This window comes from Cnephaeus nilssonii, assembly GCF_951640355.1.
Source record: "Cnephaeus nilssonii genome assembly, chromosome: X".
Taxonomy (NCBI): Eukaryota; Metazoa; Chordata; class Mammalia; order Chiroptera; family Vespertilionidae; genus Cnephaeus; species Cnephaeus nilssonii.
The window spans coordinates 16,219,374-16,236,820 of NC_137071.1; the positions used below are offsets into that span (position 1 = coordinate 16,219,374).

At 34.8% G+C, this 17,447-nt stretch overlaps 1 protein-coding gene across 1 annotated transcript in view; it reads left to right on the forward strand.

The window, feature by feature from the left end:
- Positions 1 to 224: 224 nt before the first annotated feature.
- Positions 225 to 17,447, forward strand: part of IL1RAPL1 (interleukin 1 receptor accessory protein like 1) — a gene marked incomplete at its 3' end in the record, with an annotated part of 1,207,355 nt that continues 1,190,132 nt past the window's right edge. Inside the window, exon 1 of the mRNA XM_079764725.1 lies at positions 225 to 322. Coding sequence (XP_079620851.1) covers positions 241 to 322 — 82 coding nt within the window. The 5' untranslated portion in view covers positions 225 to 240. The remainder of the gene's footprint in view (positions 323 to 17,447) is intronic.

Below are 17,447 nucleotides of genomic sequence, written 5' to 3' on the forward strand. Positions count from 1 at the left end.
AGGTACTATAGAGATATAATTTTAGCATTACTGGTTTTGATTTAACTTAGTAACCATAGTATATGGGAACATAGAACATGCATATCCTGTTCATATTCTACCCTTTGGTGAAATTCATTGCCCCAATTGTACATGATCAGAAATCTAACAAAAATATTATAATATTGGTATTTATTTTTAAAAATGTATATTTTTCTTTTTTTATCTTTTCTATAGGGAACAGCCTTTAAGAGCTGAAAGATGAAACCTCCAATTCCTCACTTGATTCTCCTATATGCTACTTTTACTCAGAGTTTGAAGGTTGTGACCAAAAGAGGCTCTGGTAAGCAGCGTTCCTTCCTTTTATCTCACTTTTATGGCTTGAAGTGATGGTGTTATATTTACACATGTGCCATTTGTGGAGGGATTGAGAATTAATGGGAATTCATATTGTGTAAATATTGTGGATATCTCTTTAAATGAGTAGAGCATACTCATAGGAAATTAGAAAGATGGGAATAGGTTGAAAAAATGGTGGCTTATTTCATTAATTACTCTGAATTGGAATGGCTTCATTCCAAAAGCTTGCAGTTTGTTTATTTTATTACATGATTTTCAACATTTTTATAAAGTGTGCCTTTTTAATTTTTATGTGGAAATATGATTTTTTTCATGTTGACTTTGACTGCTACTGTTTCAATGCCATCTATGATTATCAGACTCTTTTTAGGGTTGCACTTCAGTTGATTTGCTGAATTATTTTGCAAGTATTTAAAGAAAGCGCATGCATTATTGAAGAAAATGTCATGGGGAAACATGCTAATATGTTAGTAGGCAATATAGAGGTAAAGTAGAATGGTGATATTAAAGGAGCTGCTAAAGGGAATAATGTTGAAACTTGCGGAAAACTTTACATGTTATCACACATCTTGGTGTTCAGTTGACTGCTGATACTTGGATTTAGTGAAATGTACAAGGCAATTGAATAAATACTGTTATTAACATGAAGTTTATCTTGTGCAATAAGTTATTGAAAATAATCACATTTAATGTGGGGTTACAGAATTTTTGAAGCTATAGTTTTTTAATATAGCAGAAGAAAAAATGCATTGTGTTCAGTTGCTAGAACTAGATTATTTTATCTATAAATTCTAGAGAGACAGTGAGGGGAAAATCAAGAGGTAATATGCAAGAAAGCAACTGCAAAGTATCGGGATATTAAGAATTGCACAAACAAAAGTATCTGGAATTCAGGAAGGAGACAGAATGAAAGGGTTGAGATGGAGCAGTAGCAATGATTTTCAGTCCCTTAGGTCACGAGGCTCCGAACACACATTGATTATATAATGAAAATGATCACATATAAGGGAAGTAGACAGCAAGTCTGCTCTCATGAGCCCCAACTTGGGAGTAAGTCTGGGGAGGAATTGAGAAATACTTTATGCATATATTGGGCGGGGTGCAGGGTTAAGAGTAAAAGGAGTTTTACTGAGGCTATTGGCTCTAGAAGGTTTTTGTTGCAGTCTATCTGATGTATGTGCCATTGATATGGATGTAGGCCATGTGAAAAAATAGTGTTTCTATGTTTAGTCATTATTTTATCTGTTTCTCTTGGTGGATCATTTTGAATGACAGGAAACCCTAGGGCAGGATTATGATATAGTGGTTTTGTGTGTGTGCGTGCGTGCGTGCGTGTGTGTGTGTGTGTGTGTGTGTGTGTTGTAATTTGAATGGATTACTGGCAAATAGCAGATATCTTGATTTCTTTGTCTGCTACTTGCAAGGAAAGTTGAGCTTACTCGTGGGAAGGTAGAAGGGGAGTAAATTGTGATGAAAGCTGATAATTTCTACAACAGTGATATTTTCTAGAATATAGTACTTTACTTTAAAAGTATTTAACATGGATTTTTGAGATACTGTCCACATAGAAGAGAAACACTTATCTGTCCAAGTATTATAACACAAACTATCCAAAATAGGAATGTTGATTGACTCTTAAAAACCTCATTTTTCTGGTTATTATACTTGATTACATAAAATCGTTTTTCCTCATTTTTTGTGTATGTCAAATATATGATTTATTTATAAAAATGCAAATGTGACTTTTTCCCATCATCAAATAGTAGCGGTGACAGGTTCATTCTATACAAACTCCAATTTGGGGAAAATATTTTATTAAATTGGGACTTACTGTGTAGGTTTGAGAAGAATGGGAGCAGTGCTAGAAATGTGGGACAGTTGAAACATCCATATCTCCTTCTGCTCCAGAGACTTGAGAAAAGTCAGTGACCTGTCTCAAATTTAATTTTTTATTTTAATGATATAATTATTTTAGGATGGTGGTAATAAAATGCTGCCCTAAGTTTGACAGAAGTTCTGAGATTTTGTTCTCTTCTATTTATGAATACGGTTGTCATATACCTCCCAAACCTATGGCTTTCTGTATCGAAATGTAAAAATGACAACGCAGGTACTGAGAATATTAAGTGTGCAATTTGGGATAAATAATATTGCTTTACCCATATACTATCATAGCCTGCACTCATTGTAGCTGATGCCTGTTACCATGGCACCTTTATTTTAGAGAAACAGATATGTAGCTTGCAAAGAGCATCATTACCGATCTCCGTAGATCAAGCAGAAGAGGAGTGCACTTGGCATCTTACGAGATTAATGGCTCAATCTTTATGCCCAGCCTAACCTATAAAGCTAGGGGCATCAAGGCCAGGAAGTAAAAATCAAGTTTTGATATCCAATCTTGCATATTAAACAAGAGGGTTACTTATCCTTCTTCTTATCATTTAATTCTCTCTCTTTTTATTTTCAATTTTATAAATTGTTTTTGAAACATCACTAATCTGATTCAAAATGCAATGCTTTTCATATGTTTTTTAGATTATTTTTAATTTACTGTTACCACTATAAAACCAGCACTAGACATTTTAATAACCAAGAGCACATTAACTATGATTATAATGCACACAGTAATGTTGAATTTTTATGGCATGTTAATTGTGTATAGTATTTACTTCAGATAAACATATATAGTCATTCCATAAAAAGTTTAGAAGTAGGTATTTTTTATTATTAACAGATAATTTGAAAGCAATAGGAGCACTTGATACATAACTGGAAATGTTATTATTTTTTTATCCTATTGACTTATACACCCATTGCTATTAAGTTAAGGAACAAATTAAATATAATAAGGCAGTTAAATCATCATAACATTCTTGTTTGAAATATTAAAAATTAAAGCTTTATAATGCTTTGTTTTAAATATCACTTCAGGTATATACATGATTATAAAAATTAAGGGTTGAATCTGTAACTCTAGTCTCAGGTAATTGTCTAAAATTTACATAAATTTAGAATCAAGGTCTTTAATCTATGGGAACAAATATTAAGCCTTTATTATAAAATAGATTTTATATTGAAGCAATTTTATACTTTATTTTTAGTTTTTATAAGTAGCACTGGAAGAGAAAGGCAGACTATCAATATTACCTATTCTCCTCCAGTGTGTGAAGCGTTGTAGCAATTCAGTAAGTAAACATTTGAGTTGCTGTCGTTCATAGAATTCTGTACAAAAACCACATGTAAAACAAATGCTTGCCTGGAAAGTTTTGTATCACAGCCAGTTAAGAAAGTTTAGCTTAATGTTCTTGTTGGTTTCTTTGCGCCTCCCTCCCTCCCTTTGTCCCTTCCTCCCTTCTTCTTCTATTCTCTGCCTCTCCTCTTCCTTCTCTCTTCCATTCTTCCTTCATTCTTCTTCTTAATTAGTGTTTTTGTATGCAAATTAAAGAATCTATGTTGAATATTTCCATTGTGCCTTTGTAGAACTTTTTAAACTAAAAATATTGTCATTACATTATTTGAAGGGTTAAAGCTCATGGAATGCTATGTGTTTGCAAGGTCTTTCTTAGTGGATAGTATAGTCTCTGTTAATAATGGCTATAAAATATTTCTTTTTTATTTTGTGTAGCTAAGAGAATTTGGGATAAGATTCAGGAGCAAGTAAATAATGTAAACTGCTGAGAGCCTATTATTTACAAAGTGTGAGCATATTACTTTTGGGGAACTAAAGTGTGGATTGTGATTTGGCCCAAGAGGGCCCTGGATGTAGAGATAAGGGAAGAGAAAGAAACCAAGACCCTTTATCTGTTTCTCTTTGCTCTCATATCCATACCTAGATGGTGAGTGCAAGAACCCTAATTTATATATGCTTATAACCTCTACAGTGCCAAATATGATGTGTGTTTCAGAGTCAGGGTTCCACGAAATGTCTAAATGAGGTAATGAGTACATGAATGAATGAGTGGTTTTAATGTTCAAGCTGGGTTACATGAGTGAGGATGCTACAAAACCAATACCTTATTAGCAAAATAAAAGTAAAATAAAATAGCTATTTAAGAAAAAAAATTTCATGAATGGAAATTAGTATAGTGTATAATATGGAAGCAAAAGATATAAACTAGGAATAAGCAGTATCTAAGAATTCTAAGGGTTTATATGAAGGTAAATCATGAGTGACTTCATGAACTTGAAATGCAATTCAAAACTTGTTAGAAAGAAAGAAAAGTTATTCTTTAAATATCACTATACTGAATTTTACTGTGTTTACTGCTGCTTTAAAGAAGTATTGTATATATGCTTTAGATTCTAATCTTTGTATTTCTGCATCATCATTTCTTTAACTGAAAAAATTACGCTAGTGTGTAAAGAAAGTGAGATTTAACGGAATAGGAGGGAGAAAGGCTAGTGGGGTGCTTCCATCTCATGCCAATGTGATTTATGTGCATCCACTCTCTTGGGCATTCCTGGAAGTCAATGAGCCTAATTCCATATGATTAAGAGACAACCTATTCCCCCAGCATCTGCCTTTTATTATGTTACCAGGTGTTTGTTCTCAGTTTGTCAAAAATGTCATGAAATATGAAGAGGGTCTCCGTTGGGATAGCTTACAAGACCAAAATTCTGAGGCTTTGTTCTTTTACTTTTTGAAGTGAAAATAAAATGCACTTTAATTTTTCTTGGAAAAAAATTCCTCTCTTCTATTTATCTAGGATAATTTTAATATTTATTTGAAGTGATGTATTTAATTAGAATAAGTATAACAAACAGATAGAACTTACTCCTGACAAATGAAATAAAATTATCTAACATTGTTGTTTAATAATAATTTAATATAACTACGAATTTCACTATAAACTTACTTGTTCCCTTTTAGTTGTCAGTACACTTTTATAGATTAACATTAATTGTGCATACTGATGCCTTGTTCGTGGTTAATTTACCTGGAGAAGAAAAAAAGTCAATATGGATGCATCTTGCAAGTGGAATAGGATTCAATAGGGAGGGGAATTTTTCAAGTTAATAAATACAGCAGTGACAGTGTATCATGGGGGTAATAAAAGATATATTATTCTATATATTTAATGGGAGGGGGAGGGGATAGAAGGCTGTGGTATGGAGCAAGTAATTGGTGGACATTTTAAGTTATGTTAAGGGATTGATATTCATTCTAGAGACAGCACAGAGGTGATCACTGCTGGACCAGAGGATGAAACCCTGATCCATGGGCAGTCTTACTATTATCTTGAGGGTAATCCATAAGGTGGCTTGGAAATTAGGGGCACTGTTGTAATAGTATCCTATCATGGCTTTAACAAAATAGCAAAATTTTAGTGGCTTAATGTAACACAAATTATTTATCTTGCACTTCTGGAGATCAGATATTTGAAATAGGCTGGTAGGGCTGTGTTATTTTTTATTTTTTAATGCGGGCTCTAGGGGAGAATCTGTTCAGTGCCTTTTCCAATTTCTAGTGACTGCATTCTTTGGCTTCCTGTCCCCTATCACTCCAAACTTTGATTCTGTTGTCACATCTCCTTCTCTGGCTGTGACTTTCCCACCTCCCTTTTTCCCTTATAAGGGCCCTCTGATTACACTGGACTTGCTTAGATGATCCAGAAAAAATTCTCCCCATCCCAAGGTCCTTAAAATAATCAAATCTGTAACATATAATATAACATATTGGAAAAAATTCCATATATAATTTAACATATAAATATAATTTGACATATAATATAACATAGTCACGTATTCCAGCAATTATGATGTAGACATCTTTGGGAAGATAAGTGCATTATTCTTCCTACCACAATTAATAACTGGCTAAGTCAGTCAAACAAACAGACTGGATTTGGACTAGACATTAGAGAGGAGCTAGGTAGAAATGGGAGAGATAAGATCAAGGAAGTTAAAAATGTTTACTGAAGGGACCCTGTGATCTGTGGTACATGATTTAAAAAGAGACAGAGAGCCGAAACCGGTTTGGCTCAGTGGATAGAGCGTCGGCCTGCGGACTGAAAGGGCCCAGGTTGGATTCTGGTCAAGGGCATGTACCTTGGTTGCGGGCACATCCCCAGTAGGGGGTGTGCAGGAGGCAGCTGATGGATGTTTCTCTCTCATCGATGTTTCCAACTCTCTATCCCTCTCTCTTCCTCTCTGTAAAAAATCAATAAAATATATTTTAAAAAAAGAATAAAAAGAGACAGAGAGGAATTGGACAAAAAGGAGGAAAAGAAAACAGGGCGGAGAAAGCGGAGGCAGGGAAGGAAAAAGAAGAAATAGACTCTAAGGATGCTTTGGGTTTTGATAACTTCTGCACTGTACAAATACACTTTCAAAAATATCCCCCTTTCCTTGTGCTATCCTAAAGGGGTCTGTGCTTTCAACAAAAAATCTCTGATAAAAATGATTTCCTGATTCAAAGTAACAGTAGTGAGAAAAGGGAAGACAGGGGAGAGACCAACGGTAAGTTAGAATCCATTGAGTTTGATGATTAGATGGGGATGTTTGGGAAAAAAAAAAGAGGTGGAAAAAATAATTCTGCCATCAATTATGTTAAAGGTCCACAAAGAACAGAAACTTGAAAGAACCACTTATTTAAAGAGAACAGTAGGTAGGTCTTTGTGAGTAAGACAAAGCCCAAAATGGAGATTGGGCAAAGAGTGCGAAGGGTTTCATTTTTGCAAGGAATTTTCAATTTTATCTTGCAGGAAAAAAAGTTTGACTGAGGTATTTAATTACTTTGCAGATCCCTTTCGTAGAAAATTTGGTCTGTGATGTTGGGGCTCTGAGTTGGCAAATCTGTTCATTATGGTGTCTTCTATACACCATAAAGATGAAAATCTTTGGTATATATGCGATAGTGCTTCACAAATGTTTTTATCAGTTCGTCAGTAAAGCTGTCTTTACAACAAAGAAAAGTCACATACAGTCACGCTATAAAGGGTCACACATGAGAATAGCATGGTCAGATCTGTTTTTGGACAGATAAATTTCTTGTAGAAAGACTGTAGTGAATTTCAGAGTGACCAGTCAGGGACTCAAAAAATATATTAGCTATATTCAGGGCCAGAAAACATGTTTCTGAAGAAGAATACTGGGATGGAATGAATGTTTGGAGCTGGATTGTGAAATAATTTGAAGAAAAGTTATATTGATGGTGTTGCCAGTTGCAGAGAGAAGAGGGCTAGTGGTTTGTTCAGGCAGAGGAGATGGAATGAATTCGGTTTGGAATGTATGAACTGTGGCAATCACTAGAAATATTGAGCTGATGGATTCATTGGTGTGGAGTTGCATTCATTTCCTGTGGTTGCAGTAACAAATCACTACAAACTGTGCGACTTAAACAATAGAAATCTATTCTCTCCCAGTTCTGGGAGGCCTTAAGTCCAATATCAAGGTGTTGGCATGGCCATGTTCCCTATGAAAGCTCTTTGGGAGAATCCTTCCTTGCCTCTTCCAGCTTCTGTTGTCTTCAGGTGTTCATTGGCTTGTATTTGCATCATTCCAATCTCTGACTCCATCTTCACATGGTCTTCTCTGTGTCTCTAATCTCCCTCTGTTCTTCTCTTATAAAGGCTTGTCATTGGCCCTGGTCAATGTGGCTCAGTTTATTAGAGCATCATCCCATGCATTGAAGAGTTTCAGGTTTGTTCCCTGGTTGGTTCCCTGGGGAGGCAACCAACCAAAGTTTCTCTCTCACATCGATGTTTTTTCTCTCTCTCTTTTCCTAACTCTTTCTTTCTAAAATCAGTAAAAACGTATTTTCGGGTGAGGTTCTATAAAGAGAGACACATTATTGGATTTAGGCTCTACTTGGATAATCCAGTGTGATCTCATTAGATATCTGAAATAAGTCAGCTTTTTTAAAGTATATATTATACAACATTAGTATAAGCGCTGTTTATTTTATTTTTTAAAATATATTTCTTTTTTATTGATTTCAGAGAGGAAAGGAAGAGAGAGAGATAGAAACATCAGTGATGAGAGAGAATCATTGATTGGCTGCCTCCTGCATGCCCCCCACTGGGGATTGAGCCCACAACATGTGCCCTTGGCAGGAATCAAACCCAGGACCCTTCAGTTCGCAGACCGATGCTCTATCCACTGAACCAAACCAGCTAGGGATGGGCTGTTTATTTTTTAAAGTTTTCTTAACTCTTAGAAATTATTATTTTTATTATTATTTACTTAGGTAAAACTCTTGGTCATCCATGATAATGAGAATAATTGTACTGTAGAAAGGATAAAGCTTTTGCCAATCAAAAATTCTTTTACCTAGATTTAAAATACATTTGCTATGAACTAATCTCCTGAAGGTAGGGGAATACTGATTCAATTTTTGTTCTCTTCATACAAACAGATGGGAAAGGTGGATTACAGTGTACTGAAATTTGCCATGGCTAATCCTCATGTTGACTATCATAAATTGGCAGGATATTTCTACAGACAACTAATATTGACATGTAAACTTATCTACAGTGATGATTACTAAAAACACACCATTTGAGTTATTTTTCCAGAAGTGGTTTAGGTTGTTCTGGTGTGAGTATTATGAAACCCATAGAATAGGGAATTAAGAAAATTGAGTTTCAATCCAGCGTCTCATAAGCCTTGTTTGGAGCAAGTCCTTGAACATTTCAGGACCTCAGTTTCCCTTTTCATAAAGCAAACGTTTTGAACTACAACATTGTCACTAGAAATACAAGTTTATCCTTGTGTTCATCTCATAAGAATTTATTGAACACCTTCAATGAATACTCAGTACACAAAGTGACACTTTATTTGCAAATTGATCAAACAAATTGAGATGGCTGAAGTTTGTAGCCAGATTACTTGAGGCCCAACCTTGACTACAGTGAACTTTATGCTGCACAGTTTGTCCCAACACCACAGAGCAGAGGGTGTTATCAGTTTAAAACAGATATTTGATCTTTTAAATATATGTATATATTAGTCTTATTTTAAAAACACATGCTATATAGTTATAAAACTAGAGTAAAAATAAGGTACTTTACCTTGCACATGGTGAGGTGTCTAAGTGAAATTAGGTTTGATAGTTCAAAATACTAAACTGTGTTTTAGCCTGTATTTGCTTATTTATAACAAATTTCCTTTCATAGAGTTATAGTCTCTTAAGACAGCTAGAGTGTTGCCTTGCATGGAAAATGTTGCCCAGGGCAATGACAATAGATAATTTTTCCAAGTTTTAAAATCTCTGAGGGTTATAGTATATAAACATTTCTTTAAAAAGTGTCAGTAAGTCTCTTGTGGATATCCTAAACACCATTCAATTCTCACTTATATTTTACTAACGTACTAAAATATTTCCCAATTCATATGACTAACTTGATTTCAGTAAAGTTCTATCATTGATATTTTATTTTGCTCTCTAAAAGCATATTTCCCATGTCACAGAAATTTGTTGTGAAAGATAAAGGAAAATTTTTATCAATGATGAGGAAAGATCTCTATGCTCTGATGAGTTAATTTCTTTTATTCAACATATTAGCATATCAGAAAAAAAGAGCAACTTCGACTTGAAGAGAGGATTTTTCCTAGAAATATGTTCTATAAAGTAATTGGACTCTTTAATGCCATCTGGTGGCTTTTCAGAGTTGGTGAAAATGCAGTAATAAATACAAAAAGCAGAGAGGAAATAAACATGAATTACTGTTCAGATGTTATTTCAATTGATCCTAATATTTTCCAACCATTGTCTCCAAATTATTGGCCTATGTTTTTAAAAAGTATATGTTCTGTTCTATTCTTTAAAAATTTTTATAATAGAAATTTTCACTGACATTTTTAAGGAGACAAAAATGTTATTTTTTTTTTATGATAGAATCATCATGTCAGTTTGTAGCCCTGTATTAATGGAGTTTAAATTATGTAAACTAGTCCATTCATATTATAAAGTATTTTTAAAATTCCTTCTTTATTGTGCTGGTGCCATTAAAAGTGTTCATGGTAGTGATTCAAGCATCAATAGGAGAAAAAGTCATTAAAGATTTTTCATTTGTTCACTACTCTGAGGAAGAGCCGCTGGTAAAAATATGGAAGTGAAGAATAAGTGAGGATCGATCTGTGCTAAACCACTTAGATTTTCCTGCCAAAGGACTGGGCCTGGAATATGAAGTGAGGGGTCCTGAGGATAATCAAGCTAATGTAAAGCATTAGTCACCAAGCAAAGTTACCTTGGAAAGCAATTGCCATTATTTGCATATCTCAAAAGAATGAGGTGCAAGTTGAAGAAAAATTCTTGGTTGGCAATGTTTTATTTTTTAAAGAAGAAAATTTTCTAGAGGGTCTCAGCTGTTATATCTTTTCAAATACATGGCATATGATACAGATACACACACATACACACACATGCTAACATACTAACATACTAATGGTCTTTCCAAACTTTGAACAAAGTCTCCAGTTATTTCCAGTTATGTGTACTTACACATGTATAATGTGTACAGCTGTATTTGTTTATGTGAGTTTCTTTTAGGGTTTTTTTTTTTTTGGTACTCCTGACCTAATGTCACATGGAAGCTCCTGCATCTTCCCAAAGGACATATTAGTAGATTCTGTATACAATTGTTAACAAGCATTTATTTAATTCCTACTGTACTAAGTGCTCAATAATATTGACTGACATTAGCTATACCTGGATATGAAAAAGGTTAAAATATTTGTAGGGTAAAGGGTAAAAGGTTTGTAGAGATTTGACTTTTGGATTCCTTATTTAGAAACAAAATTATGGGCAGTTTTAGTAAAAGAAACAAAGTGAAATGATTTATCTTTGTTAGGCTTGGTCACTTCCTTCTTTGTTTTCCATATCCATGAGTTATATTCTGAAAGTTGTTTATATTGTTTCCCCATAGCTTTGGTAATTATTGTTTTGGAAAATTATGGAGTGTTTTGTTTTTTTGGTATTGGTAGCTGTATGTTTTTTTTAATTTAAATAAAACTTTAAATAAATTATTGATTGATTTCAGAGAAAAGAGGCACCAATTTGTTGTTCTGCTTATTTATGCACTCATTGGTTGCTTGGTATATGTGCCCTGACTGGGAATTGAACCTGCAACCTTGGCATATTGGGACAACACTCTGACTGTGCTACTCTGACAGGGCAGCTGCATGTTTGTTTTGCATTATAAAAACCCATGTATCTGTTATAACTTTAAAACCGGTGCTGCAATAGGCATTGTCCAGTCATATTTACTAGTCAGTTCTAGTTACTCTTTCATATTTAGCAAATATTAAACAAAACATGCTATAAACAAGCAATTGGAAATAATTCTGCACGGAATTGAAAAGATGATCTATCTACCATCTCTACTGTTAAAGATTTTGAAAAACATAAATAAGAGATATGAGATACAGTGTAGTGTATTAGTTTCCTATTGCTGTTGTAAAAATTGCTACAAACTTAGTGGCTTAAAACAACACAAGTGTTTCTTAGAGTTTCGGTGGTCAGAAGTCCTGAAATCAAAGTTTTAGCAGGGATGCATTCTTTTAGGAGGCTCCAGGGGATAATATGTTTCCTTGCCTTCTCCAGTTTCTAGAAGTCATTTGCATTTCTTGGCTTGTAGCTCTTCCTGAACTCAAATCCAGAGGCAGAGCATCTTCCAAGCTTTCTCTATGATCTTTTCTTTCATTGTCACATCTACTCTGATGCTGACTGTCCTGCTTACTTCTTATAAGGATCCTTGTCATTACACTTAAGGTCCACAAGGTTAATCTAGAATAATCTCAAGATCCTTAATCACATCTTCGAAGTCCCTTTTGCCACATAAGGCAGGGTGGGGAACCCCTGGCCCTCGGGCCATATAAGGCCTGAGAAATAATTTGGTCTGGCCCTGCCAAGGCCTTAGGGGTAAGTTAATAAAAAGGTTTGACTAAAAATAGTGGGAGATTTTTAAGTTAATAATTTTATTTTGCCTGCTAATGATGTTATAAATATCCAAATGGCCCTTGGCAGAAAAAAAGGTTTCTCGAAACCCCTGAAAGGTAACCTACATGTTCCAGGAATTAGCACAGGGAAATCTTTTGAGGTCATTCTTTCTATCCTAGAAGTATACTAGAGTAGCTTTTATTTTTATTTTTAATATATTTTTATTAATTTCAGAGAGGAAGGGATAGAAAGAGAGAGAGAGAGAGAAACATCAATGATGAGAGGGAATCATTGATCAGCTGCCTCCTGCGGATCGTGCCCGCAATGCAGGCATATGCCCTGACCAGGAATTGAACTGTGACCTTTTGGTTCATAGGTCGATCCTCAAACATTGAGCCACACTGGCTGGGCTAGAGTAGCTTTTAGATGTAAGAGTTGGATATGGCTTAAATACATGTACATTTAGACACAGTATGGGTGACAGGAGGAAGGAATGTCTTAGGAGAAAAGGTGGAAAAATAGATGGGAGCCACATTACAAGGGGATTTGTATACTATAACAAGAAATGTGACTAGGAAATCGGGAACCACTGAAGAAATTTAAGCAGGTGTATAGCAGGATAGTCTGACCAGATAGATTGGAAAGAGCCCTGGGACCAGAGGGCAGGAAATGAGACCCATAGTCCAAGCAAGGAAATCATGGATTGAGACAATTGCATTAGAAATAGAAAGAAAGGGATTACAATACAGAATTAATAAAAATTAGTGGCTGATTATACAGTGGAAAGAGGGAAAAGTGAAAGGTGATTCCAGTTGCTTTTATTACATTTAAAATTCTGCTGAGCGGTAATAGCTAACATGGCATTTCTCCTCTACTTTATTCCTGGACAAATACATGTTTAAGTTTTCAGTGTGATTTGTCCTTTGTGGTTTGGGTTCAGAGTGGCCCACTGTACATCTGACATAAAAGTCTCAGGGCAAAATCCCTCTTTTGCAGTTGATTTCTCACCCAGAGCATTTTCCTAAAGTAAATTTTTACTTCTTAGAGGTCTTTCAAGTTTCTTCTATCATGTGTGCTTATAATGAAAGATTGCATCATTGGGTCTTCCTTTGTTAATTTCAGAGAAATTCCTCAAACAAACATTGGGAGTGGCATTTTAAAAGATGCCAGGCTTCTTTTGAAATGTAGTGTAATGTACGATAGATATACATATACCTATATGCGTATACATACACACATGCATACATATAAATATACATAGAGAAACTATTAATTCACAAAACACATTTATCAATGAACCACTATGTGCCAATTGCTGAGGAGTCAAAAATCATGAGGGATTGTGATTGCTGCATTTTTAAAAAATCTGTGTTTTATTTACCCAATTGCATAGTATAAGCTCATTGAGTATAAAAATATCTTATACAGCCGAGCTTGTGTGAGTCAGTGGTTGAATGTTGACCTATGAACCAGGAGTTCCAAGTTCAGTTCCTGGTCAGGGCACATGCCTGGCTTGCGGGCTTTATTCCCAATAGGGGGTGTGCAGGAGGCAGCCAATCAATGATTCTCTCTCGTTATTGATGCTTCTCTCTCTCTCTCTCTCTCTCTCTCTCTCTCTCTCTCTCTCTCTCTCTCTCTCTCTCTCCTCTTCCTCCTCTCCTTTCCTCTCTAAAAGCAATAAAATATATTTTTAAAGTTATCTTATACATGTTTATGTGTATCTTCTAGAATCACTGTGTTTAAAAGAATCATTGCATAATCAATGCTCAGTACATATTTGCTTTTGATTTCTGGATTAAGAACGTTGGTGAATCTCATCACAACACTATATTTTCCCGTGGCAATTTATGTGCATGTCATAACTCTTCTCCAGTATTGGAAGCTCCTTGAGGAATTATCTCTAAGTAGTTTAACTTCATAACCTTTATAAGCCCTCATTCAGGTCCTTACACATAGCGTTGTGATGAATGGTTACATGAGCAAATGAATGAATTTAACTTACATGACATAAATACTTTTATCAGAGTTTACATTTCTCTGGAAAGGGAGAATTATATTTTATCTTTAGCTGTCAGGATGACCTGACCATTCATGGCTATTGTATATGTTCTCTGCTGGAATTGCAATAGCCGAAGCCAGAAGCACTGTAGCTACCCTGGGAAGTAGATGTTGAGGTGCCAGTTCTTTTGCTCAAAAGGGCAGCTTTTCCATCGCTTCATTGTAATGGGGATTGCACAGCTTTATCCTCTTCCCTATCTTTATAATTTTTGACACATATGTGCATATGTAGGTCATTACATGAAGGAGTGAAGGAGGACTAGATGCAAGAAAGGAATCCTGCATTGAAGTGTGCCTGCCAAGAGTGGGGCATGAGCCAAACAGCTGCTGTATGCCTCCATGTCTCTCAAGGCAGATCACAGCAAACCCTAGGAATGCTGGTGAATAGAAGTGGCCTACAACATTGTGGGTGTTTTATTTTAATTCAGAACATGAATTAGTTCAAATTGGCAACTTGCACATTCATTCTGCCACTCTGTAACTGACATGCCACTCTGCAATGAACAGTGGTGACTTACTGTTTGTTTCAAAGGCATGTTTTCGCTTCTTTGGAAGACGTGCTTGGTTTGTTTTGTTCAATTTTTAATGATACATGATTTTATTTTAAATTTCTCTGAAAACTGCTTTGTATCCTAGGGTTTCCGGCTTTCTTTGGATTGAGAGGGGGTTATTACCTTCTAAGTTTTCAATTAGGAAAACAAAGCAAGTTTGGAAGCTCCATTGGGATCTTGTAAACCCTCTCAAAGCTTGTTCTGAATGAGACAATTTTTGTGCAACTAGCTCTAATTGTCTGAGATGAGACGATCTACAGAAGCTAATTGGAGAGAGTCTCATTCTACAGCATGCATGGGGTTTATACAACAATAGCTTTGCTTATTTTTGTTTGTATTGCTTTTTGAGTTTTTTTTGTTTTGTTTTGTTTTGTGTTGTTATCATTATTTGTTTTTTGGTCCACCTTTCCTTTCAGTACTAAGTACATTTAAGGAAAGTTTTTTTCAATTTTAACTCATTCTCCAATTATAAGGTTCAGGCTTTGGGTTTACCTATATACACTCATTTCAAATTTTGCATAATATTCCTAAATCCACATCTATATTTTTTAATACAGCATTAATTAACTGTTATTGATGAGCTTGTATCCCTTTGAGCTTTACCTGCATGTGATACTGAATTCTGTTTGAATTTAATGTTTGTGTTCTGAATTACAGCTGGTGGGATCTGAATAGTATTTATCACATTTTCTTATGATCACCACCTGAATGATTACACTGCTGACATATTCTCAATTAGACAAGAACATATACTTGACTAAATTGATGCCTCACATCAAATCTTGCATATAATGAAGTTCATTTGTGCACTTTCTTTAATTTTTGATTATATTCTTCGGTTTTAGTTTTATGTTGTTTATGCTTCGCCAAATCTGTTCTTTCATGCCCTGAAAATAAGAATTATCTGAAACTTGGCAACTTAGCATGCAGACTTTATGCCATCCTACTTTCAATAAGTGAGGTTTAGTATGATTGCGATAAAATATTTAAACTTTATTGATGCATGCTATTAGTTCTGTTATCTTCCTACATTTCATTTATAGTTTATAATATTTTGCTTAATGAGTGGGGAAATAGAATCATATTGACACCTTTCGGATGTGGTTGGAAGGTATTCTTGAAAACTCTCTTGTGCAATTCTTTTCTCTCTACAAAATTTCTGATGATGTCTGACAAATTTGTAGGAAAACTCTCCATCAGGTGTTAGGCAGGAAGAAGATTCCCAAGAAGGAGGCAGCTGAGAGCACAGGGTCAGGAAAGTATCTGAGGCAGAGTATCAAGTAACACATGAGCATGGATTGGAGACCCATAGCTTCCAAACTCTCCTTTCTGTGCCTAGTGTCACACTTCGCCATTACACAATTTTGTCATAAAATCAAGCCAGTTTTCCTCACAGTGGAATGAGGTAGGAATTATGAAGAAGAGAATGGAAAATGTCAGGGGCTAACATGGCTTACATCAGACATGCTTCTTTCATGAAGAAACCTTTGAGAAAAAGTTCAAGACTAGGAAAAATGATGTTGCAACCAGATGTTTTGAATATAGGAAAACATCTAGATGCAGTTTGAGGTTATCTTGAAAAGAGAACACTTAGTTCATGTTGCCATGTGATTATGCAACACCATCTATAAATGAATGTTCAATGACAAATTATTAAAACTTCTATTCAAACTCATGGTTATATTTAATTTAGATGCTTGCATCTCTGGGAATTGCAAATATAAAAAAAGAAGTGAACTTTCATTAATAAATGAAGAGTTCATGAGAATCTGTTTTCATGTGTATATGAATGACAATGCATATTCTACTATTTTATGCAAATAATTTAAATATTATTTATATGTTTATATATTTAAATATATATGTAATATGATACTTGAATTGGAATGGGTATTAAGGAAGCTGTGTTTATAATAAGAAAAAGTTAAAATATTTTCTGAAAAACAAATTTGGTATTCATTGGAAGCATGTAAGTGTAAGGCCTTTTAAATTTGTACCCTACTTTGTAACCAACAAAGAGCTTACATTACCTTTGCAATTACTATTTGTAGAAGGAGGAGGATATTTACTACTTTCAGAATTACAGAATCAATGGGTAGAATGTTTTTAGTTGGTGATGTTTTGCTTTTGAATAGCCTCTTAACTCATAGAGGTAATTTCAAGAAGTGGATTTTTCAAAATTCTGGAAAAAGCTCATTCCAAACAGAAGCAATAGTGAATGCCAAAGATATGCAGCAGGAGCAAACACAGAACATTTTTGTTCACTGGCTGACAGGTACTCAACAAAATTCGTCGTGAATCAAACAGTGGAGTTTTCAAAGGCTGTAGAGCAATGAGTGGAGTGAAGTGGTAGGAAATGTTGGAGAATAAACTGTGAGCCTATAGGGCATGATTTGGAATTTGCATTTTGTTCTTAGTGTAATGTGAAACCACTGGAATCTAGTAAATGGAAGAATGACAAGATCTGATTTACATTTTTAAAAAGATTAACTTTGCTCTGGTATAAGAGGCTATTGAAATCATCCTTGCAAAAGAGGACTCTTACTAGATCTAGGGTGTAGAGCTAAAGACTTGTTTGGGTAATAATTTGGATGTTGAATCAAATAGGACTTGATGAT